The 26,256-nt window shown below is 44.0% G+C and overlaps 1 protein-coding gene across 2 annotated transcripts in view; it reads right to left on the reverse strand.

Annotated features, from left to right (window-relative positions):
- LOC126537828 (cell adhesion molecule Dscam1-like) overlaps positions 1-26,256 on the reverse strand; it is a 192,729-nt gene that overhangs the window by 36,381 nt on the left and 130,092 nt on the right. The window contains exons 11-15 of one of the 2 annotated variants that reach the window (XM_055074467.2): positions 19,950-20,237; positions 14,472-14,585; positions 11,876-12,049; positions 6,638-6,776; positions 3,782-3,933 (exon numbers count right to left, since the gene is read on the reverse strand). In XM_055074467.2, the coding sequence (XP_054930442.2) occupies positions 3,782-3,933; positions 6,638-6,776; positions 11,876-12,049; positions 14,472-14,585; positions 19,950-20,237 (867 nt within the window). Of the gene's footprint in view, positions 1-3,781; positions 3,934-6,637; positions 6,777-11,875; positions 12,050-14,465; positions 14,586-19,949; positions 20,238-26,256 lie in introns of both variants that reach the window. The other variant, XM_050184906.3, reaches the window with a different exon arrangement.

Below are 26,256 nucleotides of genomic sequence, written 5' to 3' on the forward strand. Positions count from 1 at the left end.
ACATCTGTAAGCGCACGTGTCAGTGCGAGAACATTTGCGTTTCTATTTTCGTGCGCATGGCTGCATCCCTGAAAAGTGGAAGATGGTGCGTGAAAGAAACGACGTTTTTCTAACGATTCCACTTCCACTACTTTGCGGTTGCGAAATCACCGCTGCCGTCCTCCTTTCCTTTTATGCTTGTACCATTCTGTTAGCGGGGCCTCTAGGAGAAAAGAGGAACCCGAATAAATCTGGATCCGGTTGCCGAAGACATGTGTGCGTGCGTGTGTACATCTGTCCGTGTGCCAAAGCGACACCGAAATCTCAGCAAATGTTGTGGCCAGAGTCTCTCATTTTCTTTGAATTGATAGCTGGAGGTAAAGAACGAAGAGGTCGGGCGACAGCATCGATTGGCCGTTTCTCCTGCCTGGGAAGCTGGTATTGAAAGATGTGTGCTCACGTCGTCGCAGGTACTTTTTGTATGTGTACGTTTCAGCCAATCCCTTTTCTTCCGTCCGTATTTCCTTCCTTTCTCCGTCTATTCTAATTGTTTCTCTTTTCTGGCGACTTTTGCGTCACATCACTTGGTATCCACCTCCCCATTTATTGTTTTCTGCCCGGAGTTCTATATCTGTTGGCCGATATTGCATGAGATGGGCTTCACTGACGCTTTCGGAACGGCATTAGTACACGGTAATAAAACGATCTGTAGCACTCGTAAAGGCGGTACTTTCTATAGCGACATTTTCATGAAACTACGGCTCTAGAATGTTTGTTGCTGTTTATTAGCTTCAATTTATTTTTATAACTTTACTCCAGAATGTATTGTTCAACCATCTAGAACAAAGCGAGCATGTACATCAACATTTCTTATTCGAAGACGCCGGGCTGTTTAGATTTTTCACGTACGATGTTGTTTTTGGCAACGACAGCCAAATAGTGATAAATATTACTGGTTGCAGTGTTTCCTCAAACGTCGTTTCTCAGTGCTTGAAAAACCGTTCTACATAACAGCTAAGCAACTGCATTGGCAAAGCCGCACTTAGCATAACTTCGGCTGATAATTAAATCGATAGCCGCAGCCTGAACCCAAAGGCGCACTTTCATGCTGGGACCTTTACTGTGTCCCTGTTGCTAGCAACACTTGGGATTACAGCTTTATAATCGTGTTATCTACATATGCATCAGGCGGAAATACAAGAAAACTGTTAGGTTCACAGACGTCTTATATAAAAAAAAATATTGATGACTATTATTGAGTATTGCTAACTTTCATAAGCACAGAATATTATGAAAAGTCATTCATTTTTATTAGAAGAGAATTTTTCTTGCAAACTTATGAACTCATTTTGCGAATGCGCTGTTCGAAATATCCAGCGCAATTTAAATGTCACCCCAATACGGCTTTATTAGCAAATGACGCCGGTATCTGCACGACAAAACCTTCCTGCCTATTTAGGTTAATGCGCCCGACTAGAAATCTGATGATTCAGATAGCGGGTAATATGCAAAAGAAGGGCCAGATCGATTTTGTGCGCCGTGTCGTTCCTGCATTTGACTTAACACCTTCGGTGCCTGAAAAGGCACGGCTGCTTATAAAAGAGCCGAGCCCACGGACGATATTATGTGATGGTTCTCATTTCCGTGATAAAATTGTATCTTTAACGATCACCCTTCTAGAAGGACATACAGCCCAATTTTTCTACAGACGACGCTCCACTTGTGCGAGTGACACAGCACAAAGAGCACTGTTATATTATAGCTTTGTTCAATTCGTTCAATTCTGTCAGCGTGTAAAACATTGGCCAATATTTCTGTTGTAATTATTTTATATCACATTTTGTCTGGCTACATGATTGGCTCATGTGCCACCAGGTACTATAGCACCAGATACCCGAATCTATAGCAACCTTCACTGACCAAAGCAAAATTGAATTGATGCAATGAAACAAAAAAAAGAAAGAAATCTGCTGACTTCTGCGCTCCCACAGCATCTGGACTCAATCACGGGAATAGCATATATATATATATATATATATATATATATATATGTGTGTGTGTGTGTGTGTGTGTGTGTGTGTGTGTGTGTGTGTGTGTGTGTGTGTGTGTGTGTGTGTGTGTGCGGGATAGCTTCCTCGCCCTGACATATTTCGTCTTATGTCGCTTTTGTATTGGAAACATTCCGATTGACCGATGTGTACAGGGAAAGACGGACAAGCAGGACGGAGTGAATTGTCCATACGTGCCATGTTTGTTCAGCGTTCTTTCATATTACTATCATTACCGCATGACTTCAGTAAACTCAGGAGCCTCTTTTTACGTTACGGCATGACTGCATGTTATGGTCGGCAATATACGAGCGCAGACATGACATTTCCCAGTCTTTTAAGTGCCGAAATAATAAAGTAAATTTCCCCTAGTGTATCAATACGCAGTGTTGACCTAACGTCGGTAAAGTGCCTGAAAATATAACGCGCCCTTCTTTATTTGCAGTGACGAACAAGTTCAACCCCAAACTCTTACAAAAATCACCGTACCTGAAATATCTCGCATCAAACGACGTGCGATAACACCCACAAGCCCTGTCTACCTCACCTGCTCAAGTGGAAACCGTCCCGTACAGTCCCCTCCCCCTTCTTTGACAAAGATTCACGACTTCGCTACCGGGATGGGTTCATTTACACCGCTACAGACATCAGTCATCCTGGTTAGTGCACAGCAGCGATGTTTTCACAAGCATCACAGAAGGTAACTACAAGATCATAGAGATTTCATCGTGTGGTGTGCGAATATATATCCGCAAGGACATAAGGACGCACAAGAGTGTCATAAGGAGCCGAAGCTGCCCTTATGACTATTGTGCATTCACGCATGACTTGGGAAATTTCGCTTCGTTTAACAACGCCTCTGCTAAGTGCACTCGTTTGAATTGTCCGTCTCGCCCAACATTACCGAGGCAGTACTGTGGCTTTTGTTTAGCTCCCCATAGCTTACCATTTAAAGTAGAAGATAGTAGCAAATGGTCACTATAGCCACATAGAGGGTGTTTCAGCGAACATTTTCAAAACATCGTAATGGTTACCTGTGCCAGACCGCACAATTCTAGCTCATGAGAAGTTCTACTCGAAGTGACGGACACTACTCGCGCGAAACATTGAAGTGCATAATAAAATTATTAACAAAAATTCACTAATTAACCTTCTCACCAATTAACCTTATGGCCCAAATTGCAATTTACCAATTCTAGCCGTGGAAGTCGCAAGGCGGAAACACTTGCAACGAATACTCAGGATGACACCACTTTCGAGACTATAATTCTAGAAGGTTGCCGAAATATGCACTGGTGTTGCGGTAGATCTTGTGCTTCAATGTTTAGGACGACATTTTGTTAAGAAAGTAACTGGAACGCCAATGCATTCTTCCGCAAAGTTCGGGAATTGATATACCGAAACTAGTGTCATCCTGAGAATTCGCTCCAAGTGAATCTGCCTCACGAACTCCGCGGCTAGAATTGCAAAATCACAATATCAACCACAATGCAATTAATTAAACTTTTAATCAGTGAAATTGTATTAATCAGTCCATTATGAATTTCAGTTATTGTGCAAGTAAAGTCCGCCTCTTCGACTAGACCAGCTTATGAACCAGAATTGTGGTTTGTGCCGGAACCAAGCTTTAAAAAATTTTGAAAGTGTTTGCTGAAACACCCGGTATGTGTAGGTAAAGAAGCATGGTAGACTCCCATGGGTAGAACAAGAAAAAAAGAAGAGCAGTTCTTAACTGACGCAGCATGTGTACTGACCTTGAACGATGACTTGGATGTGGCTTGTGTCCTCTCCGTGGGCGTTTTTGGCTTTGCAGGAGTACACTCCTGATTCGTCGCGTGTTGGTTCTTGCATGTCTAACAGTGAATAAGACTTGCCGCCAGATCCTTCTCCAGTTTTTATGTGGTACCTTCAAGCAAACAATCACGTGAAAGCTACACGTCTACGACAACGTTACTTATTTTTAAGTGGAGTGGAACATCATTTACAAAATCGCAATCATCATCATCATCATCATCATCATCATCATCATCATCAGCCTGGTTATGCCCACTGCAGGGCAAAGGCCTCTCCCATAATTCTCCAAGTACCCCGGTCATGTGTTAATTGTGGCCATGTTGTCCCTGCAAACTTCTTGATCTCATCCGCCCACCTAACTTTCTGCCGCCCTCTGCTACGCTTTCTTTCCCTTGGAATCCATTCCACAACTCTTAATGACCATCGGTTATCTTCCCTCCTCATTACGTGTCCTGCCCATGTCCATTTCTTTTTCTTGATTTCAACTAAGATATCATTAACTCGCGTTTGTTCCCTCACCCAATCTGCTCTTTTCTTATCCCTTAACCTTACACCTATCATTCTTCTTTCCATAGCTCGTTGCGTCGTCCTCAATTTAAGTAGAACCCCTTTCGTAAGCCTCCAGGTTTCTGCCCCGTACATGAGTACTGGTAAGAAACAGCTGTTATAAACTTTTCTCTTGAGGAATAATGGTAACCTGCTGTTCATGATCTGAGAATGCCTGCCAAACGCACCCCAGCCCATTCTTATTCTTCTGATTATTTCAGTCTCATGATCCGGATCCGCAGTCACTACCTGTCCTAAGTAAATGTATTCCCTTACCACTACCTATGCCTCACTACCTATTGTAAACTGCTATTCCCTTCCTAGACTGTTAAACATTACTTTAGTTTTCTGCAGATTAATTTTTAGACCCACCCTTCGGCTTTGCCTCTCCAGGTCAGTGAGCATGCATTGCAGTTGGTCCCCCGAGTTACTAAGCAAGGCAATATCATCAGCGAATCGCAAGTTACTAAGGTATTCTCCATTAACTCTTATCCCCAATTCTTCCCAATCCAGGTCTCCGAATACCTCCTGTAAACACGCTGTGAATAGCATCGGAGAGATCGTATCTCCCTGCCTGATGCCTTTCTTTATTGGGATTTTGTTGCTTTCTTTATGGAGGACTACGGTGGCTGTGGAGCCGCTATAGATGTCTTTTAGTATTTTTACATATGGCTCGTCTACACCCTGATTCCGCAATGCCTCCATGACTGCTGAGGTTTCGACTGAATCAAACGCTTTCTCGTAATCAATGAAAGCTATATATAAAGGTTGGTTATATTCTGCACATTTTTCTATCACCTGATTGATAGTGTGAATATGGTCTATTGTTGAGTAACCCTTACGGAATCCTGCCTGGTCCTTTGGTTGACGGAAGTCTAAGGTGTTCCTGTTTCTAATTGCAATTACTTTAGTAAATACTTTGCAGGCAGCGGACAGTAAACTGATCGGTCTATAATTTTTCAAGGCTTTGGCGTCCCCTTTCTTATGAATTAGGATTATGTTAACGTTTTTCCAAGATTCCGGTACGCTCGAAGTCATGAGGCATTGCGTATACAGGGTGGCCAGTTTCTCTAGAACAATCTACCCACCATCGTTCAACAAATCTGCTGTTACCTGATCCTCCCCAGCTGCCTTCCCCCTTTGCATAGCTTCCAAGGCTTTTTTACTTCTTCCGGTGTTACCCTTGGGATTTCAAATTCCTCTAGACTATTCTCTATTCCATTATCGTCGTGGGTGCCACTGGTACTGTATAAATCTCTATAGAACTCCTCAGCCACTTGAACTATCTCATGCATATTAGTAATGATATTGCCTGCTTTGTCTCTTAACGCATACATCTGATTCTTGCCTATTCCTAGTTTCTTCTTCACTGCTTTTAGGCTTCCTCCGTTCCTGAGAGCATATTCAATTCTATCCATATTATACTTCCTTATGCCAGCTGTCTTACGCTTGTTGATTAACTTCGAAAGTTCTGCCAGTTCTATTCTAGCTGTAGGGTTAGAGGCTTTCATACATTGGCGTTTCTTGATCAGATCTTTCGTCTCCTGCGATAGCTTACTCGTATCCTGTCTAACGGAGTTACCACCGACTTCTATTGCACACTCCTTAATGATGCCCACAAGATTGTCGTTCATTGCTTCAACATTAAGATCGCGCTCGCTATACATTAAAAAAAAAATTCGGCACAGACACTTAAGACTGATCACGTTTGGGATTGCGAAATGAGGCTTACAATCCTTTCGAATTAAACAATTGGCATTCGAATCCACATAGTGCAAGTAACAATCGTCACCGCTTTCACGGTGCCAAGTACCATGAGCGGCAAGCCCAGCACAGTAAGCGTGCTCAAGGCTGTCCTAAACTGTGTTTGAAATAAAAAGAAACGCGAAAAAATTAAGAAAAGTATGACTGCTTGGCTTCGAACAGCTGCAGCGAAGCCGTAACGTGCTCGGCCCCCACATCAAAATATCGGCCAATGCGTCATTTTGAATAGTGCTTTCTTCGTCCTGGGGGCGTATGCTGACACTGCAAATTCTGTTCACGACGCTGTTGTCCTCGACGAGAACCACACCAACATGATTTTAAGCGGCAGTGCCATATGCAACTGTATGTTTCAGCGTTATAGAGCACTACGAAAAGACAAATGAAAAAAAATATTTCGGCGCGTATCGTGTGTATGTGCGTACACCTGTGTCGCGCGAAGAAAGAGAAGCGAGAAAAATCGAAGTCTAACAAACGCAGAAAAAAAGAAAAGTGTCGGCGGTACATACCTTTCCGTGTCAATAGGCTTCTGATTTTTTTCCCAAATGTAGACAGTCGGGGGATCACCGACAGCTTGACAATGGATTTGCAGGTTTTCACCTTTCTTCACGAGGAGTCTCCTATGCTTTTCTTTGAACTTGGGTGGAACTGACCGGAACAGAAATTTACGAGACAATTACTTAGGCTGCAATCTTTATGACTCGCTACACTCTCGTATGCACTGAAAGCGATAATTTTATTATCTTTTTCATTGTTGTAGGCGAAATGAAGTTCTTCGTCCCTTCTGGAGGAAGAAAGTGCGGCCGAGTTTTTTACGCAAGATGCATCGTGTTCAGCAGTCTCAATGATGGCATTCTGGTAACACTGCGCAGATATCGTGCTTCATATTTTGCACAGGCGAAGTTGGGATTCTCAATTTGAAACCAATTTCCCGGGTATTGTATGTAGGCATTATTTCACTAAGATAATTTTGTTGTCGAACAACTGTATATTAAACTACGGCCACGTGAAACTTAGCACCTATTCAATTGAATTTATTTTCGAAGACTCTTAAACAACACATCATTCTAGGACAGCCATTTTGGCTTTTTTTTTTAAAGTCACATCAACATAACGCAAAGCGCGGCTTCGAGTAGCTGCGTAGGATCGGCGTCTAAACAAACAGTGAAACACGCATTGGCTTATGAGTGCTAGTTCAGCACTAAAAACTAAGATAACACGAGGAGTGCAGATTTTCGGGCTAGTTGGTTCGTTGCAGTAATTGAGATCATAGCGCTGGATTTACCCGGAGAAGAAATACGAGAGGACGTGCGCTAACCATCACCAGCACACACGTTATCATGTAATTTTGCATGGGAGGTAAGCCGGGAAAGACGCTGGAATTTATTTTCCAAATAGCGCACAACAGTGACGTCACAATGAATGCAGACGCATCGAAATAACTTCCCAGTATTGCTGTTGACAATCATTCTTACTAGCCGCAGCTGTCTGCGAAGTGACAGGAATAGTAAATGCCCATACAAAAATTTTCAGACCGAATAGTGATCAGTCTGTAATGGCACAATGTCGGTTGAACAATGAAACTGCCATTGCATCGTACAAAATACTCAGCCATCAATCAATGCTACCTGATATTTTTTTGACATTTGATTTTGTTGCCAATAGCATAAAGACAGCATGTGCGATGTGCAGTACTCAACATGTTACGAAGGCTTCCTTGAAGAATACTGCAGACTTAACCATTGCCGCATATTCTAATCATTGTGCTGCATTTACCATATGGCGGTCCCTTTGTGATAAACTTGAGACGATCCTTACCTTGAATGCTTTGATTGCTTTGTAGCGTTTTCTTATTCTACAAAGACCCATTTGCGTGCCATTGTCCTCACCTTCTACATACATATTGCGTGCCATGCGCTGTAGCAACAGTCATTGCTGAATGCCGTGATCGGCGTTCAAACAGCGGCTCGCTTCAAACAGTGGCAGGGGCAAGGCATATGGGGCTTCATGGCGCGAGAAACGGATGTGAGGAATAAAATATTCCCGACCAGCACTCGCCAATACTTTTGCGTTCGACGAATCGGTGCCTCACTTTGTCTCTTTCATTACAATTGCGGTCAAGTCACGATAAATCTCGGCAACGTACATTTGCCAAAATCAAGTTAATGACAGAAAAGTGGGACAAGAAAAATCAGTGCTTCTATAGGCCGCAGAATGGCAGGAGACCCTGACGCGACGCTTTTTTTTTTGCCACTGTTCACTCTCAAAACCGACAACGTCGGTTGCGCGTTTGACATACGTACTGAGTCGACGCGTGAGTCGTGCTTTGGTGTCGTGCATTGGTGTCAAATTTTCTAGCTAAAGACATTCAAAGGTGGAAGTGTAATAACCTAAAAAGATTGTAACAGCCTTGGAGCAAGATTCAGTTCTCAATAAAGCATTCGAAGAAATAAATTTCCGAAGGGTCAGTACGTGTCAAAAAGAGCCCCATTTTCTTTTCTACAAACAAAGCGTCTCCAAAAATCCTGCAGTATATATATATATATATATATATATATATATATATATATATTTGTTCATGCAGTCACTTCTTCAAAAAAATTATCCCACAATTTTGCACGTCACCTGAACGTGCGCGCAACAATAACGTCTACCAACGTGGCGGCTCAATGTACCTGCCCTGACCAATTTATTTCTATACTCAGCACTCACTGAAACCCCCAATTCAAGCACCGCTCGATATCTTCTCGCTGCGCCACTGATTAAAAAGGTTCGATTTATCAAACATAGCACTTTCCGTCACTGCTCCTGTCAGGAGGGGCTTTTCACGTGTATTTTAGCGTATCCGTGGAGAGAAGTAGGCTTGCCTCGTTAAAGAGAATGGTGGTCGTGAGTTCCTGCATGGTTTACGGCGTTTCTCCCATATTTAACTTCCTGTGTTTTATCCCCAATAGCAGCACGGATAATTCATTCAAGCACAGCACATGTGTTCAAACAGACAAAGCCTATTTGTTCGCTCACAATGTCCTGAGCATTGAAATGCATTATGTCAGAAAAATGTTTTCGTGATGTTTTCTTGTTCCTGGCGTCCATATGAATTGTGATAAGTGACAAAACTTCAAGTAAATTATTATTGACCAGAAGTAGTAGCAAGAATACGCTTTATGGGCCTGCCCTATTGTGTTGTCACGTTGTAGTTACAGTAAAGAGCACAGTAGCAAAATTGTGTATGACGAAACTAGCTCTATATTGGGCGAAATTGTGCCCCTAAAAGCAAGTTGTATTGAAAGCACGACAACTGCAACCACAGTCAGCAGTCGTGAAGAATTTTATGAGCGGGCACAGTGCGTTGGTTTTTATACATGATTTTACAAGGTGCTCACTTAATCTCTGGTGCCACTGTGTCTTCCAGAAAGTGCTAAACAACTCGTGTCGCGCATACAGTCGGAATACATAAGGTTCAGTAATAAAAGACAACGTATAGAGTCATCGATAACATTCAATAAACTTGCCATTCATGCAGGCGCGTCCTGCGCAAAGCGATAGCGTTGAACGTGTTATACCGTGAAAAGCGGTCACAACGGAAAGCTAAATGAGTACACGTGTCAGTATGAGTAAGCTTTGACGGCTTAGGTTGCTTAGGCCCGGATTCTGAAACACTCCTTTCCTTACTAAGGATGTCTCACACACTGTTAGGCGACCTGCCGTCAATTCTGGAACTTACCTTAATAAGGGGCACTAAGTTAGGGCCTTCTTGGTGCTTCCCCGCGCTTAGGGAGCGGGAAGGCCACCTTCATGCTTCCCAACCGTGCTCCTCTAACTGAACGCATGCTTTTCCGCACGACTTTGTACGTGGTACGCTCGGCTAGAATAGGTGCCGTGTGCAGCCAAGGCCGCGGTAGCCAGCCGCCGTGCATTGACGTGCAGTTTGGTTTCGCGGACCGCGTATTGTGCCATACGTTTTTACTTTTAATTTGTGAAAAGCGAACGGCGAGAATGACGGTCTTGCGATATTTATCCGAAGACCATAGCTTCGAAAGCTATGCACGGTTTCTTTGACGAGCAAATTAACTTCTTTACGGGACTGTGTACAAGCCCCCGCCTTTGACTCCAGCGCGACATCTGATTGACAGGCAGCATTCACTGGAATACTACGACGAAGTGCACTTTCTAGCCCGGTAACGTTTTTCCAAGCGAGCTGTTACAGCCATACTGGCAGAGCTGCAACTGCATTGTAGCACTGACAACAGAGGAAAGCCGCTACGTGCTCGCTTTAAGGTTCTAATGGCACTGCGTTTTTACGGAACGGGTGCTATGCAAACTGTTGTAGGCGACCTTGAATGTGTGTATCCCAACCCCCTGTGTGCCCATGTATTTGGGAGGTGACACAGCTGATATGCCTTCGTCTGTATCCCAAGTACGTTCGGCTGCCAAACGCCAGTGAAGCGAGGGTAGTCATGACCAGGTTCTATTCAATCAGAGGATTCCCTGGGGTTACTGGGTGCATTGATTGTACGCATATACCCATTAAAAGTCCCGGTGAAGACGATGCAGAAGTCTTCCGAAACAGGAAAGGGGTATTCTAGACAAATACACACACACGAAACAAATAGCACGCAAAAAAAAGGAAAGCGACGCCATACCAACAGAACTCAGATGCTGCCATAGTTGCTACACTGAGTTTCCTTTCCTGCCACATGCATCATTTTCGAACTATTTTTACGTTATTAACGACAGAAATAGAATTTATGCCCCGGTATAGAAGTATAAATGCAATTTTAACAGTTCCAGCACTTTACCTTGGCAATTCATTACAAATATCTTGCATTTTTTTTAAGTAATCGCGACACCAGAAGCCTCTAACGTTACACTTCCTTTGGTGAGGCGCTCCTTCCGCAGGGAAGGCGAAAGGAAGCTTTTAGAAGTCGCAGTGGCCTTCCTAGGGAGCCTAACGTTTAGGTAGCATGAAGGACTCCTTGCGGAAGGTAGGGAATCGGTCTAAAGTTAGGAGCATTTCAGAATCCGGCCCTTAGGTTCTCTGCAAGATTTGAGCGGCATTATAAGAATAAGGCCCAAGTCCCACAGGTCACTATGGTACAGAAGACGATAATTTTAAAGCGAGATGTAGACCGTGGGGGAAAACTCTGCAATGCGTATCCTACTCACTACTATCTGGTATTATAAAAACATTCAACAAATACTTTTTCCGTCCATTCTTAGTATATATTCTCACTACAATAAAGGTGAGCGCGTTACGATAAGGTTTCACTATCACGTTAACTGTAGAAACATGAAAAACGCAGCTGGCATCCCAGTGCAAGAGTTTCGTCAGATATACAGCGTGCGCTTCAAATATATTTTATTACTTTTTTACTTAAGCAGTGTGGCTGTAGCTTGGTTCACTCTCCGAGAGCCACGTCGTGTTCGAAGTCACAATAAATAAACAACCACTCCAAAAAGTAAGAGACTGCTTAATGAAAGTCCGGAACTTGCAGAGGCATGAAAGCTTTCTGAAGTTTCAGTTACCCTAACATTAAGTTGGATTTAACTTTTTTGATTTAGTTTGAGATTTTTTTTCTTTATTCCCCAAAGTCAAACGAATATCGAAATTTCTATGCCAGATCTCGCGGTTACCTAGCCAAGAAGTATCAGCTTCTCTAAAGAGATGCGCGATCTTGTCTCATAGTTGGGAGGAGAAACATCAAAACAACTGTCCGATCTACAAAAACAGAGACCGTCATATGTACCTTTCACTTTAAGGTGGGCAAGTCTGCTGATGCCCGATCCGATGCCATTGTCTGCCTCGCACAAATAGAAGCCCCCGTCCGCTTCTTCCACTTCCCGTATAAGCAAGCTGCCGTTGTTGAACTGGTGGTTCCGAAAGTTGTAGTGGATGTACGAGAAGTTTCGAGGGTAGCTTCCTGCCAATAAAACAAAGGTTCCACATTACACCGCAGGGAAATAGATGAGTCAGACAAAAAGCGCTTTTTTTCATGGCTGCAGAAACAGTACAGGATGAATCAGCTTTGCGTTTATTCAGGTACGTCTCTATGCGAATGCGTTGAATTCATAGAACGGAAAGTTCGGGCAGTGGGTTGAAATTCTTCGTGAAAGAAGCTAAGGTGTGAAGACACGGACACAAGAGAAGATAATCAGACAACACAAACGCCGACTATCACCTGAAGGGCGTAATGTGGCGGAAAAGAAAGCAAACATAACTTATCTGCGCATGCTCTGATATGGTAGCGCCACCTGTCAATCAAGCACACGTGCGGGCCTACATGAGAGATAAGTGTTTAGCCATTCCATTTCTTTATGCGAGTTAATCGAAGCCTAGCACATGCATGTGCTTGTGCTGCTATAGGTATGCCAGGCCTCGAACATTACACGCGTTTGTTCGTTCTAGTGCCTGTATAAAGCAGCGCATTGATCGAACTTTGCATTTACACACTTGACGGCGCGAAGGAAGATAAGATAGCCATCCCCCAGTTAATGACATTTTATGTTCCTATAATCTCTTCCTAACCCAACTCCTCTCGCATCAAATCGTGTGGGCAGGAAATGAGCACCAGCGTAAAATTCGCAGGTGCCACGTCTATTACAAGTAGGTCATCCTCGCGTCGCAGTAGCCACTGTCGCTGAGCGCTTACAAAAATCTATCATTCTGTGCAGTTCGATCCTGCTTGCAGAAAACAATATTAGCAACAAGGAAAGAGCCGTAGGTAGTCCACGCACGATTTCCTTATCGCACAGGTTAAAAAAAATGGCAAGTAGTTACGGTGCTAACGTTGTTTTTACGGCTTCCGATAAGCTAGGTAAGACTTGTCCCGCCGTGCAGATTAAGAATGGGCAGGTAAAAAGAAATAAGGCAGATGGACATTTACTTCCTAAAACAGATGAACAGATTGACAGACTACTGTACTGGTGCGGCAAATAGTGTTGCATATAGCTGTGGCCGCTTGAACGTAGGACATACACCTAGGCCGTTGTCCGAAGCAAACATAAAATGTCGCTAACCGGAGGATGGCCATCTGATCTTTCTTGGCCATGTGAATGCAAATTCCAATCAATGCACTGCTCTAAACAGGCACAAGAAGGAAGAAACGCCTGCAATTGCCGAGGCATGGTATACCAATAAGAGCGAAAACGCATGCATGTGCCAGCCGCCGATTAACCAGCATAAAGAAGAAATGTAATGGCTAACCTGTTATCTCTCGTGTAGACCCGCACGTGTGCCTGATTCACAGAAGGCGCTACCATGCACAGATAAATCATGTGTCTGCTTTCTTTTCCGCCACAGCCCGCATTCAGCTGATAGTCGGCGTTTGTGCCGTCTGGATCTCTTCTCTTGAGTCCGTGTCTGCACGCTTTACCTTCTTTTACGTTGAATTCCTATTAATTTTGCTGACAATGACTCAACTTTTCCTGTGTAATAGGCGGCAACGCAATATATTTTTGTGAGGTTAGCGTCTGCTGTCAGCCATAACGTGGAAAAAAAAACATGCTTTAGTTTACTCAAATACGCGAGGTGTAATTTTTATCTGTTCGCAAAATGAAATTTCCGTTTAGCGGATGAGACTGCTGACCCACACCTTGCTTTTGTCAAGACGTCCCCTTTCAGTTCTCTGAAAGCAAGGCATTGATGCAAGGCGTGCATCATTCGCCTCAACAGGCCACTCTACCCACCCCCTCACAAGGCTTTAACCATAATCTGGCGCCGGTTACAGGCCCGCTCCTTCCCCAGCCAGGCAGCATACTCTCACATATAACCCTGCCAGTATTCTCCCTCCTGCACTCGTTGTGGCGATAAAGCCACATTAGATCGCGCATTTTAAAACTGACCGGAGGAAACGCCTGCTCCACAACTGGGTCAGTGCCTTACTTCGCTGTCGGAAGTTGTGCCTCTCAACTGCGATCCGGCAGTACAACTCCGGGCCGTCAATTCGGCCAATGAGGACGCCGAGAGCCAGAGGCCTGCTAGTGTAACCGACTACCCCGGCATCTCCCAACCTTCAGCCGATGAATAAACTCTTCCACCATCAGCCTCATCATCAACATCATCATTATCAACATAACCATCGCCAATATTTCGTGGTTGTACAATACTTCGTACGTTTCTTACGAACATTAAAAACACAAACGTATATCTGTGGAGAACCTCTTAACAAACAATGGCGGGGTCGTGCATTGAAACGATAAACAAAATTTTACTTGAAGAAACTTAACTGACTCTATAGGCGTAACTATATCAGAAATAGCTCGTTGTTCACTTTCGAAACACCACACTAGTGTGCACACAGAACGAGCGCGTAGACAGACCCGCAAGCTTCAGCTTACTTTCACCTTTCTTCCACGTCACGACGGGTGCCGGATGACCGTCTGCTGAGCAATGCAGGATCACTGTCGACGTTAAAACGGCCGACGTGTTTTGCGGCTCTATTTTCCAGCGAGGGCTCACTGGAGAAGAGAAATGGAGACGCGAGAGCAGTTGAAAGTTAGCAACACATTCCTTAGTGCATACATTCAGCATCACATAAGCTTGATATACTTATTTCGTTTCTTTTGTCACACGACAATACTGCACCGAGCATCATAAAAGTTTGTTTCGAAACTAATTTTCGATTCTTTTACCATTATACCATGAGTATTTTCCGCAGGAGCAGGTGTATTCAGTTTCACGTAGATGAAGAAAAGCGGGCCGTTCAACATATGTATTTTGAGGAAGCGTGTGGTATTAATGCTAATAGGTGCAGAGGTCGCCCTTTAGTTTACGAGATTTGCTTTTTATTCTATTACTATATACTCTGAACGTCATATTCAGTGTAGAAAAAATGTATTCAAGCCATTCACCCTCGTGTATTATTCAACAGAACTACCGGCTACGATTTTCGTTAGAAATAATGTAAGCGTAACTGACAACATCCTGCAAATAATGTTTTAGAGCAAGGCGATTTGACAGCGCTACCTGATATCAGCCATTTACAACCGTTTGTAAGATGTGGCGCTAACATAAAACTAAACTCATCACACATTTGAAAAGCGATGTGAACCTTGGCAAAAACCAGATCGAATAATTTACACAGTGCGGCAGTTACAGCCGCAGGAACTATTGAATTTCATACATTAATTACTAGAAAGAACTCTGGCGCTAATGCCTACGGGAGCTGCAATGGGGCGGTTCAGCCAGCATAGAAATTAGGGGAAGTTCGTAGATTTGCTTAGACTTTGTCCTTCTAGCTTCAAACGGCTTCGTGGCTTTGTAAACTAGTAATTTTCAACCAGATACCTTGTAATAAATAATAAAATAAACATTATAACATTGTCCCACGATAGACATGTTCTCTATCATAGACGCTCAATATACAAACAATTACGTTACGGATGCATGCTTCGTCGACATGAGACACAACGCCCTTATAAATTCATCACGGGCACCGCCGGTGGCTCGAGACACTTCGCGCGTTTCCGCTTGGTCACCTCGACAAGCTTAAGCGTTGCAGTTAGTAGCAGTTGTTCGTATTGGCGGCGTCTTCTGCACTTAGCACAGTATATACGGCTGTGAAATTTACAAAAATGAATGCATATAAAGCGCAATCAACAAAAAACCAGAAAAACGTCTCAACCCACAAGCACGACGATGAGACAAATCCTTGTACGTTCCATCATTGCCATGATGGCTGAACAATTGCAGCACCAGAATTCCCTGTCGTAATACTTGTAAGAAACTCTGTTTCACCGTACACCACGTAGGCGATGTCCTCCGTAGTGTGAATTTGCGCCGCTTACCACAGTCTGCTCTTTCGAAGCAATCTGCTTGCAGCATGTTTCGTTGGATCGACGAGTAACCCGCTATTCGCGTTTCTCAGTGTAAAAATTTCTTTTAACTGCTCACTTTACTCAGCTATTGCAGCGCACGCCAAGCATGCTGACCAGTCTCGAAGGATTAAAGCGATTGTGTACCTATACCCCTCCTCTCCTCGCTGTTAGCAGTAGAACTTGCAAAGCGTGTGGGGTGTTTATAGCAAGCGGCCGCTTTCATACCTGTGTCGCCAATAAAATCTGTGTATTATGCACTGTTTCACTCCAAATGATGTTGAATTACAATGAAGAATTGGTATTTCAAAAACGAGTATTTCGCTCTTATGAACGCTATAAAAGCAAGCCGCAGAATCTCAGAACCCCATCCTCATTTTTTAAAAGATAATATGGTAAGAGTTGACCAAATATTTTATTACGAGCGACTTCAATTTGTGCCTAATGAAAAATTACACATATATGTCAGCACTGATAAATTGTCTTGCTACGTTAAAGAACAAAACCGACGCGTGCCAGTAACACGGAGTAATTACCGAAAACAATCCGTCATGTGTCAAATAACATCGCTTCTTAAGAATCTCGAAAGGAATTTGGATTTCAAAGTTAGTCTTAAACCTCTTTAAGAGCCTGCTAACGTAAGTATTATTAACCAATGTATCCACTTTGACTTTATTTAATTAGGAGAAATTTTATCGCCTTGCATGCATCTTTTTGTTTTGTTGTACTATCGAGCAACTCATACTGCTAAATGAGTTACCACTCATTTACCACAGCGTATACGAATATCTAATAGTTGTTTTGTTAGGCAATGTTTAAATTTCTCAGCGTGAAATGTGAACATATTACTTTTTCTTTACGTATCAAAGACACTTGCAACACGCTGCGAACTTCTTACTATGTATGTAAAATGTTATATTCTTCTATAACAGGTACAGAAGCCTCTGTCAAGTAGTTGATATGCGTTTAGCTGCTGTTCCTTTCTTGGAAAAATGCAAGAAAGCTGAAGCATCTGATTCTGACCCTGTTAAAAGTGTGGCGTGATGAAGGGAGACCCGCATTCATGTTCTCACTGTGACAGAATTATTTTCTTTTGCTACTTGACTTACAGTACACAGCGCAAACGCACAATGTCGCACACCGCTCCCCTTCTAGTCAGGTGGGTGCAGGGGACTGAACACTCAATTACATAGAAAAGTGAACGTGTCTTGAGAGCAGCTCTTTAGAGCACTGTGAATGTTGACAGTTCGATATATACCCGCCACGGTTGCTCAGTGGCTACGGTGTTGGACTGCTGAGCACGAGGGCGCGGGATCAAATCCCGGCCATGGCGGCCGCATTTCGATGGGGGCGAAATGCGAAAACACCCGTTTACTTCGATTTAACTGCAGATTAAAAAACCCCAGGTGGTTGAAATTTCCGGAGTCCTCCACTACGGCGTGCCTCATAATCATTAAGTGGTTTTGGCACGTAAAACCGCATAATTTAATTTTTATTTTAGTACGATATATAACAAGCCGTACGTGACCCTTCGTCCTGCGATCACGTCACGTTTGTCACCTGCTTGCAGAAATACTTGCGAAGCATATTGACTGCAATTCATTATTCGACAACAAAATGCTGACAGCTTAGGAAATATTGCCGAGTCTTCGAAGGAGAAAGTGGACAAGGAACGCGTCGCGCTTTTATCAGGCTATAACATTCCTGCCCAGATCGAGTGCATCGACTACATCAACAGCTGCGTGCTGATGTAGCGTGACTCCCTTTACCGCGTGCTCTGCATCGACCGCTTCATTAAGAGCGGCGCAACGACGCAACGGTATCAACTGCAGCGCGTGCCCTCCCCCTAATATATCAGCGCGAGCTGTTCACCGATGGCGCCAAGATCTTTGCTTGCTGGAAGCGCGTGGAACAACTTCTTGCGTGCGTTCATTTTCTTTACTGTTACAACTTAAAGCCCCGACAGCTGCCTAACCTCTATCAGTTCCTTGTTGCGTCCATTTATCAAAACCGCACAACAAACCGCAGCCGCTGACTGGTCAGATATTACTGGTAATTTTGATTGGGCCTTGCCGATGTCCTGAAGCAGCAGTCCGGGTATAGAGTTAATTTCCGCAATGATGGGACGCAGGTGCTAAACAGAATTATTTATATTCTTCTGTTTATAAACGCGAATAAAGCTGCAGTGAAAACGTGACATTTGCTGCTGTTGTACCAACACTACTTAGTATAAATATTGACACGTCAATACGCTGGCATTCAGCAGAAAGGAAAAGCATAAAGGTGGGCAAGGGAAACAATTTCATTACTGTGCTTTTTGTTCGAAAGCAAAACAAAAGGAAGCTTCGCAGGCATAACCAAATATGAGGGAATCATCCGGGAAATAGCGCGAAGCTTATTGATATTCCGGCCTAGTCATAATATATACCTCAGCTTTCGTGCGCATGAGCTTCTGTAAGCAGTTCGAAATTCCCAGTGCAGAATGTTCTCTACGTACAGATAAATGTTTATGCTATTCATTTAATATGACGCCAGTACTTGTAGCCAATAAGCTTTACACAACTCATTCTTAATTATGAAAGAAATTATGTTCGGTTTGAGATTCGTTCCCATAGTACCGATGCCATGCTGCCGCTAGCAATATATTGAACAGGTGCCTTACAAAACATTTCCGTGAAAAGGCGGGCTATCCTCATCAGCTAACTTATATTTACTGCAAGACGAAGGCATCTCCTAGCCACCGGCAATTGCCCGTGTTTTGCGCCAGCTGGCTCCGTTCAAAGCCTGCAAATTTTCATCGCACTACCAAATTGTGCAAATTTACTTTCCTTCTCTTGGTACTTATTCTTGTAAATTCAGTATACTTCCAGGCAACTGCTGCGTGCATTACTTGGATAGCTCAGCACCAAAGACAGCCCAACATGATGTGGATTTGAATTCTCTTTCGCACTGGTGTCCTGCAAACCGGCCATCTCGAACTCAAACTCGATCTATATTGGGTGTCGTGCTTTTTATTCACCAAACAGAAAAACTATGTCTCCTTTTTGCACCAACAACCAGCCTCTTCGGTTATCTGGTCATGTTGCTTATACCACAGTTATTGTTCAGGCTCAGCTTAGGTTTCGTTACCATATTTATTCAGTCTGCCTTAGACTATCTTTCGGCATACTTGCCCTTCTTTAAACACAGATTCTACTTCACCCTCTATGTACTCCCAACATTATACTGTGCCTTTACACACGGCCATATATACTGCTGCTTCACATCACAGGGTCATATAGACTCCATTCACCTATCTGCATGCATAGTGTATACACTATCAATGCATATTCCGTTCGTCTATTTTGCCATTGTCTAGCCTTTATTTCTATAATATAGGCATCCTGCTTTAAAATTTAGAACCGTGCTCTCACCTTACACACTTTCCCCACAGCGTGTCCTCTGTAATCCTAATTGTACTCGCTTCGCTACCCATGTAATTTGCTCTTCCCTAGTATCCATACTAATTATGGCAGATCCGCTTTGCTTTGTCCATATGAATTCGGAACAGCATATACGCATAGGAAATCTGTAGCTTCCTTGCGAATGTTAAAAAGCAACCTAAACTTATTTCGGTTTTTCAACCTCAAATATCGCCATGTACTTCTGAATGTTATTGAAGGGTTGTTTTTTGGCAAAGCTATGTATGTATTTCGTGTTATGTATGCTCTCATTCGTTTCTATCTTCGTGGTTTCACTCATTTTACTGGCCCAAGTGGTCCCGCCAATGGCGAATACACCTTAGCACCTCCTTCTGTTTATCCATAAGCATGTATTTTTTGTAATGGATGTAAAAATTTCATTTTCAATTTGAATTTCTCCTAACGTCATCTAGAACATTGCCTACCCCGTTCGTTCTATAATTCACCCGGCTGTTTCCATGTCCTAAAGCGTTACATTGTAACCACTCGAAAACCTACAGCTTCGTTATGAATGACAGTTGGTTCTGTTCCTTGATGTAATTCTCACCATGCACGACGAGCTCCACGCTGCGGTTCACCGAAGACGCATCGTTGGAGACGAAGCACGTGTACTCCCCATGGTCCGCGAATCGAACCCGGCCGATCTTGATAATGGACGAGTCGTCGGTGGTCTCGATGACCCGCTCGCCGTGGGAGCCAATCCGGAGGCCATTCTTCAGCCACCGGAAACGTAGCGGAGGGTCACCCTTGGACACAGAGCACATGAGACGAGACCGGCTGCCCTCCTCCACCTTGACCACGTCGGGAAAGAAGTGCTCGTCGATCGTTGGAGCCACTGTGGAACAGGCAAAGTGACACGGACAAACCGCTGACGTAAGCCTTGGAAAAAAATGAAATGATTTAATATCTGCGGTGTGACGTGCCAAAGCCACGAGATGATTTTTCGGCACGCCGTCGCAGCGACGGCCGCATTCATTTTGATCGCCTGGGTTTCCATAGCATGCGCCCAATGCACAGTACACCAACATATCTTTTTTTTTAATTTTGCCTCCAGCGAAATGTGGCCCTCTGGCGGAAAAACTAATCCGCCACCTCGCGCATTGCAAAGGTTACTGAGCTACTCAACTTCACGGTCAGTATTCGAAAAACGTGGTGCTTTAGCGATTGACCAGCACTCAGAAAACAGTATAGTTATGCTGAACGCTAGGATGAGTGTCAGGTAGGCAAACGCTGCCCTATGAGCCAAAGCTCTTATGCGGCATAACTTTTCAAAACACTGTCAAAATTCACACGTATGATGATGATGAGTTATTGACATCCATCTTGAAACGGGGCGATTGAAATAGTCACCTAGACTGCTTGACTTATTCAGGTCTGCTACACACGTTTTCCATGTTACCATGTTGCGTACATCTCCTAATCTCTTATCTTTCTTAAGCTTTATATATCTACCTTGTACCGCTTCCTGTACCTTTGACAGATACGGTTCTATCCATCTCTTCTCAGATTTTCCCCTACAATACTGTAAATGCCCTTGCTTATCTAAACTGCTGACGGGTTGCTTTCATGCACTTGAAATGCAGGCGCTTCTGGGAGGTGTACGTTAACTACTGGTCTCGCTGGGTGAAGACTTTGATATTCCATTAGGACGTGCTAAGTTTGTATCCGTATTTTCACTGAAGCAGACACACGCTTCATCTTGTTGCGAATATTTGCTCCGCCATGTTTTCGTCCTTAGGTAGGGCTAAATTATTAACGCACTGCCCTTTGTGTTATAGTACAAATTTTCTCTTTTATTTAGTTCTTACCATTCTTGAAACTTTCCACAATCTTTTCTGTTTCCATTTTTTTCCGATACTTTGTCTCTCTTTCTCTCACCTTCTTTTTATGACTCACGGTTTTACACTCACACTTTCAATTACCCTGCACTTTTCTTACCTTTTCTTCCCTTCTGTGTCCGCACTTTTGAGGTACCGATATTTGTGTACTTTAACCGTTCATTTCGTTTTTCATCAATATTTCTGAGCCTTTCTTCAAAACTAATTTTGCTCTGCGCTTTTCTGACTTCAAGAGAGGCCCAACCCATGTCACTATGTACAGCTTCTTTTGTGATTTTATCGTGAGCTCTCAAAGCCAGCCGGCCTACCAATCTTTGGCTAGCTTCCAACTACGACACGACATTAACTTTTAAGCAGAAAATGGCGTTTCCGAGCGTTAGCGCTGGCACCATTACTCCTTTCCAGATTCTCCGTATCACCTGATATTTATCTTAGCACAAGATCCCCTATGTTTCGTTATTGCTGCATTGCCTATGAGTACACATGTGCTGTGCCTTCTAGTGACAGCTGTCTTAGCCTACATTTCGTGGTGTGTCTCTCTGACGCCGTAAACTCTTTACTGTACTTCGGGAACGAGGAAGGTTTTTTTCCTTCTTCTCAGCCTTCCTCATCTTTATGATGACAATAGGATAATATTAATAATAATAATAATAATAATAATAATGTTGGTAGTGTTTTTGTTGTTGTTGTCACTTCTGCTTCCAGGCATTCGCGCGAAATTTCGCCCGAGGGTTTTTCCTATATGCTAAAGAAGCTGTACACCTCCAGCGTGAATGCGTGGACTATCTCGTTACGACATTACAATGGACAGCTGTGCATCCCAAACACTACATTAGTAGCCTTGGTGATCTGCGAAGGAACGTGTTAAAATGCATGGCGATAATACAAGTTTTATAGAAATGCGTCGATCTGAACCCTGAGATGATGAGGATTTGATTTTACAGAGCGTCCTTAACTACCCCAGTAGGAGATGCATGCAAACATACCCATGCTACAGAAGAGTACGCATTTGGGCTGGTTGGTTCATGATTACGACCAATAAAAAACAGCGCTAAACAGCAGGACGAGTGAAGGGACACAGACAACAGCGCTAACAACCAAAGTTACAACCAAACTTTGGTTGTTAGACAGCGCTGTTGTCTCTGTCCGTTCACTCGTTGTTTAGCGCTGTTTTTTATTGCTCGTAATACCCATGCGGTTTTGTTGTGCGTCATGAGTGTACGTCACAGCAATGTTTTCTGGGGGTCTTCGCCTCATTCTCTTGAAAATAGGATGTCGGTTATCGCCTATGAAATATTTCAGAACCGCAAAACGATGCTTTTAATCTGCCAGTCTATCTTAACATTCAAGTCGAGTAGAATGCAGCCGTTTCTACTGACAAAGAAGTACGTCTTGCCGTTGCGCTGCCGGCCTTTCTTCCAAGAAATTCATGGAAATTATGAAACGTATACAATATCACCGCAACAACAATTCAACAGCACACAGGCACAGTCGTTGTCGATGTTGCTCCTGACAGACTTTCCAGTTTAATCACAAAGTGTCCGCCTCTAGTCGTAAAAAGTCTAACTTAGAACCTATTGGCTATTCTTGGCTACTGGGTTCATTGGCAAAGCTGCGGACCTAGTTCTGCTGGACTGGGAGCCTGTGATTGCCACCACTAGTACATAAAATTTATTTGACTTTGGTGCCTGATAAATTGATGTTCACTATGCTTAAATGTATTGAACTGTTACGTCGTGCTTCTGCCCCATTCTTCTGCATTTCGATGGGAGCGATATGCGAATACACCCGTGTACTTAGATTTAGGTGCACATTAAATAACCCCAGGTAGTCCAAATTTCCGCAGTCTCCCACTGCACCGTGCCTGAAAATCAGAAAGTGGCCCTAAAACCTCATAATTTAAGTAGTGCACGCTGAACAAATAAAGTAATGGCGTTTTACTTGCAAGAACAACGATCTGATTAGGAGTGACGCCGTAGTGGAGGGCTCCGGAATAACTTGCACTACATGGGGTTCTTTAACGTGCACCTAAGTACACCGGATTTTTGTTTTCGCATGTATGCCCCATCAAAATGCGGCCGCCATGCTTTGGACTCGATGCCGCGACCTCGTGCTTTGCAGCGCAACACAGTAAGCAACCACGGCGGGTCAATACACACTATTCTTGTGGCAAACCGAAATGCTCCTTTCTGGTACCACTTGTCTTTTTATGTCCATGGATGTCCTCACTAGGTACATCACTTACCCGTTTCCCTTTCCCCAGTGTAGGGTAGCCAACCGGGCTCAGTCCTGGTTAACCTCCTTACATTTCATTTATCATTTGCTCTCTCTCTCTCTACGCGTCAATAAACATATCTGCGTATGGCTCCGTACCCTACCGTGTCATAACGAATTTTGCTGAGCTCTGGTATGACTGATGCATCAAATCCGGCTACTTTGCATAAATCGCAATTATGGAATAGGACATCTGAAAATGCGGTTGAACTGATTTTACTTTAAAATATTGCAGACCACGCGTGGATCGAAATATATTGAAACCGTGCGCATTCACTCCCATCCCGTGTAAACTTTATGCGTTTTATGCTGCCGCTCTCACCGATAACCAATTTTTTAACAGCTTGATTGACGCTGTACTCACACAACTGTCGTTTTCTGTGACATGCTTAGGTTGCATGTTTTGGTTGTACAAGTTAAATATAAACAATAGAAACCTAATCATCTCCTTCTCTTCAGAAGGTAAAAAAGCGCGTACAAGCTTCAATCACTGAATTATGATTATGCCACTCTTGTCATGGCGTCGCCGTCGCACTGTCACTATCATGCCTCCATTGTCATGCCGTCGTCGTAATGCCGTCGTGATCCTGCCATCTTCGTCACTTCAACATTGGTCATCCAACTCTCTCGTCATGTCATAATCCTTTCATGATTGTGATATTTTTGGTGCGCGATACAAAGTGCAGTCAATTGTGAGGTGAAAAGAGGATAACAAAGAATGCGCACGCGACGTGACCACCATGCTGTATAAAAGAAGACTACGTCGAATAGCGTCGAGTGCGAGGACGCGCGGTGCGAGCAAAGAAAACAAAAGAATAAAAACACCCCATCCGGAGCACCCAAATAGCTTGCAAGGGCCAATAACTTGTGAACACGGAGCTCTGATTGTCACTAATCCGAAAAACACACCAGGACGAGAGTGGACAAAAAAAGAGAGGGGCCACTGGCAAGACAGCGGGAGATCCAGTAAGCGACGCTGGGCGACGGTCGGACACTAGACCGAGAGACAAGCTGTCCCGTCCTGGGTCCGAGCCACCAGGATTTCGTCCGAGCGAGGCCTCCGCCAGCCTGTTCCCGTGCGTCGGAACTCCACCAGGCGTGGGGACTCCTGCACCCGTAGGCAGAGCAGGAACAGTAGGGCTACGAGCCCGAGTTAGAGCACATCTGGCTGTCCTGCGCGTCCTCATGTCTCAAAGCTTCCATCTGAAGGTGCCGCCCAGGTGACTGTCCCCGTCTCAAGCCAGAGGTGCTGTGCTCTGGGCACGAACAAGTCGGTAAGCCGCAACAATATTTTTCATAAGACAAACGCCACTTCTTTCGTCGCTTCGCCGACGCCCTTCAGCGTTGAACTGTTACCAGTGCCAGCGCTTGCAGTATGCCCTAAGTCTTACTCTGTTTGTACAATTCTAGCTGCAATAGTATTTGTGTCTTGTAGTGAATTTTCACGAAGTGTTTATTCCATATTTTGTTCTCACACCAGCAATTATAAATGTTTTGTTTGCTTTTTGGAACGAACGGCTTAGTTCTCCATTGGCTTTTCCGTGGCCCTGCCTCAGGTACCCATTTGAAACAATAAAGAAAAAGAACCTGTTTCACAGTGATACAGTCATCGTCAGGCTATGTAATCCTATACTTGTTCTCATGCCACTGTCCTCATGCTGTTGTCTTGCCACAGTCGCCACTGCATCGTCACCTTGCACTCTTCGCCATGCCGTCGTCTGAATGCGATCGCCGTCGTTTGTCGTCATTATTGTAACCTTGACATCCGATTCTCGTCATGCGGCCATCGTCATACCGTTGTCGTCATGCAATCGCCGTCATGCTTTCCTTTAACGTTATCACTTCCGTGCCGTCATCCTTGTCGTCATGCCACCTTCGTCCATCATTCCTTGTTCATCATACTATTCTTATCATGCTGTTGCCATTCCATCGTGATTATGCCACGGTTGTTATGCTATCGCAGCTATTGCGTCGTGGTGAAACGGACGCTATCATACATCCATCTTAACGAAAAAAGTGCGCGAGAAAGTGCGCCCGTGCTTGTCGTTTCCCTCTTTCTCGTCTGCGTCTTTTTCGGGCACTTTTTCGTTAATATTGAACCACGCCAACTCGCCCAGCTCTCACTTTTGACCACTGTCACACATCCGTTGACATACCGTTGTCGTCGTGCCGTCTTGGTCGTGCCATCATCTTCCTACCCGCGTCTTCAAGGGGTCGTCGTCATGACATCCTCGTCAAGCTATCGTCGCCCCACATTCTTCGTCATCTCATTGTCATAATGACGTCGTCGTTACATTCGAATCGCTGCACGATCGTAACAGTTTATGAACACCTCATTAGTGTCATGCCGTAATCGTTATATGCCTTTTTCACTCCATTAAAATCATTCATTCTTCATTACATCACCACTGCGTCGGCGTCATACAGTCACCGTCATGCCTCCATGCTCATGGGCGACCAAGGCAGTGCCGTAGCAAAGTGCGACGATATGCGAGTATGTGGCATATAGCCGAAGCAGCGAAAGTCTCATAGTTGCCATTACACGTGCTAACTAGCTTTTACGTGAGGAATATCATTTTCGCTGGATTTATCGATTGCTATTGGAGGTATACCGTCGACAGGCACCGTGAGATGAATTCTGCCGCAATTATTCTCCTTAAATATCACTGCTGCTGTGTTGAGAGCCTCGTCGGGCTTTACCCGCCTGCGCGCGGGTGGTATTCTGCCAGATGATCGGATTTA

This window comes from Dermacentor andersoni, chromosome 4, assembly GCF_023375885.2.
Source record: "Dermacentor andersoni chromosome 4, qqDerAnde1_hic_scaffold, whole genome shotgun sequence".
In the NCBI taxonomy this organism is placed as follows: domain Eukaryota; kingdom Metazoa; phylum Arthropoda; class Arachnida; order Ixodida; family Ixodidae; genus Dermacentor; species Dermacentor andersoni.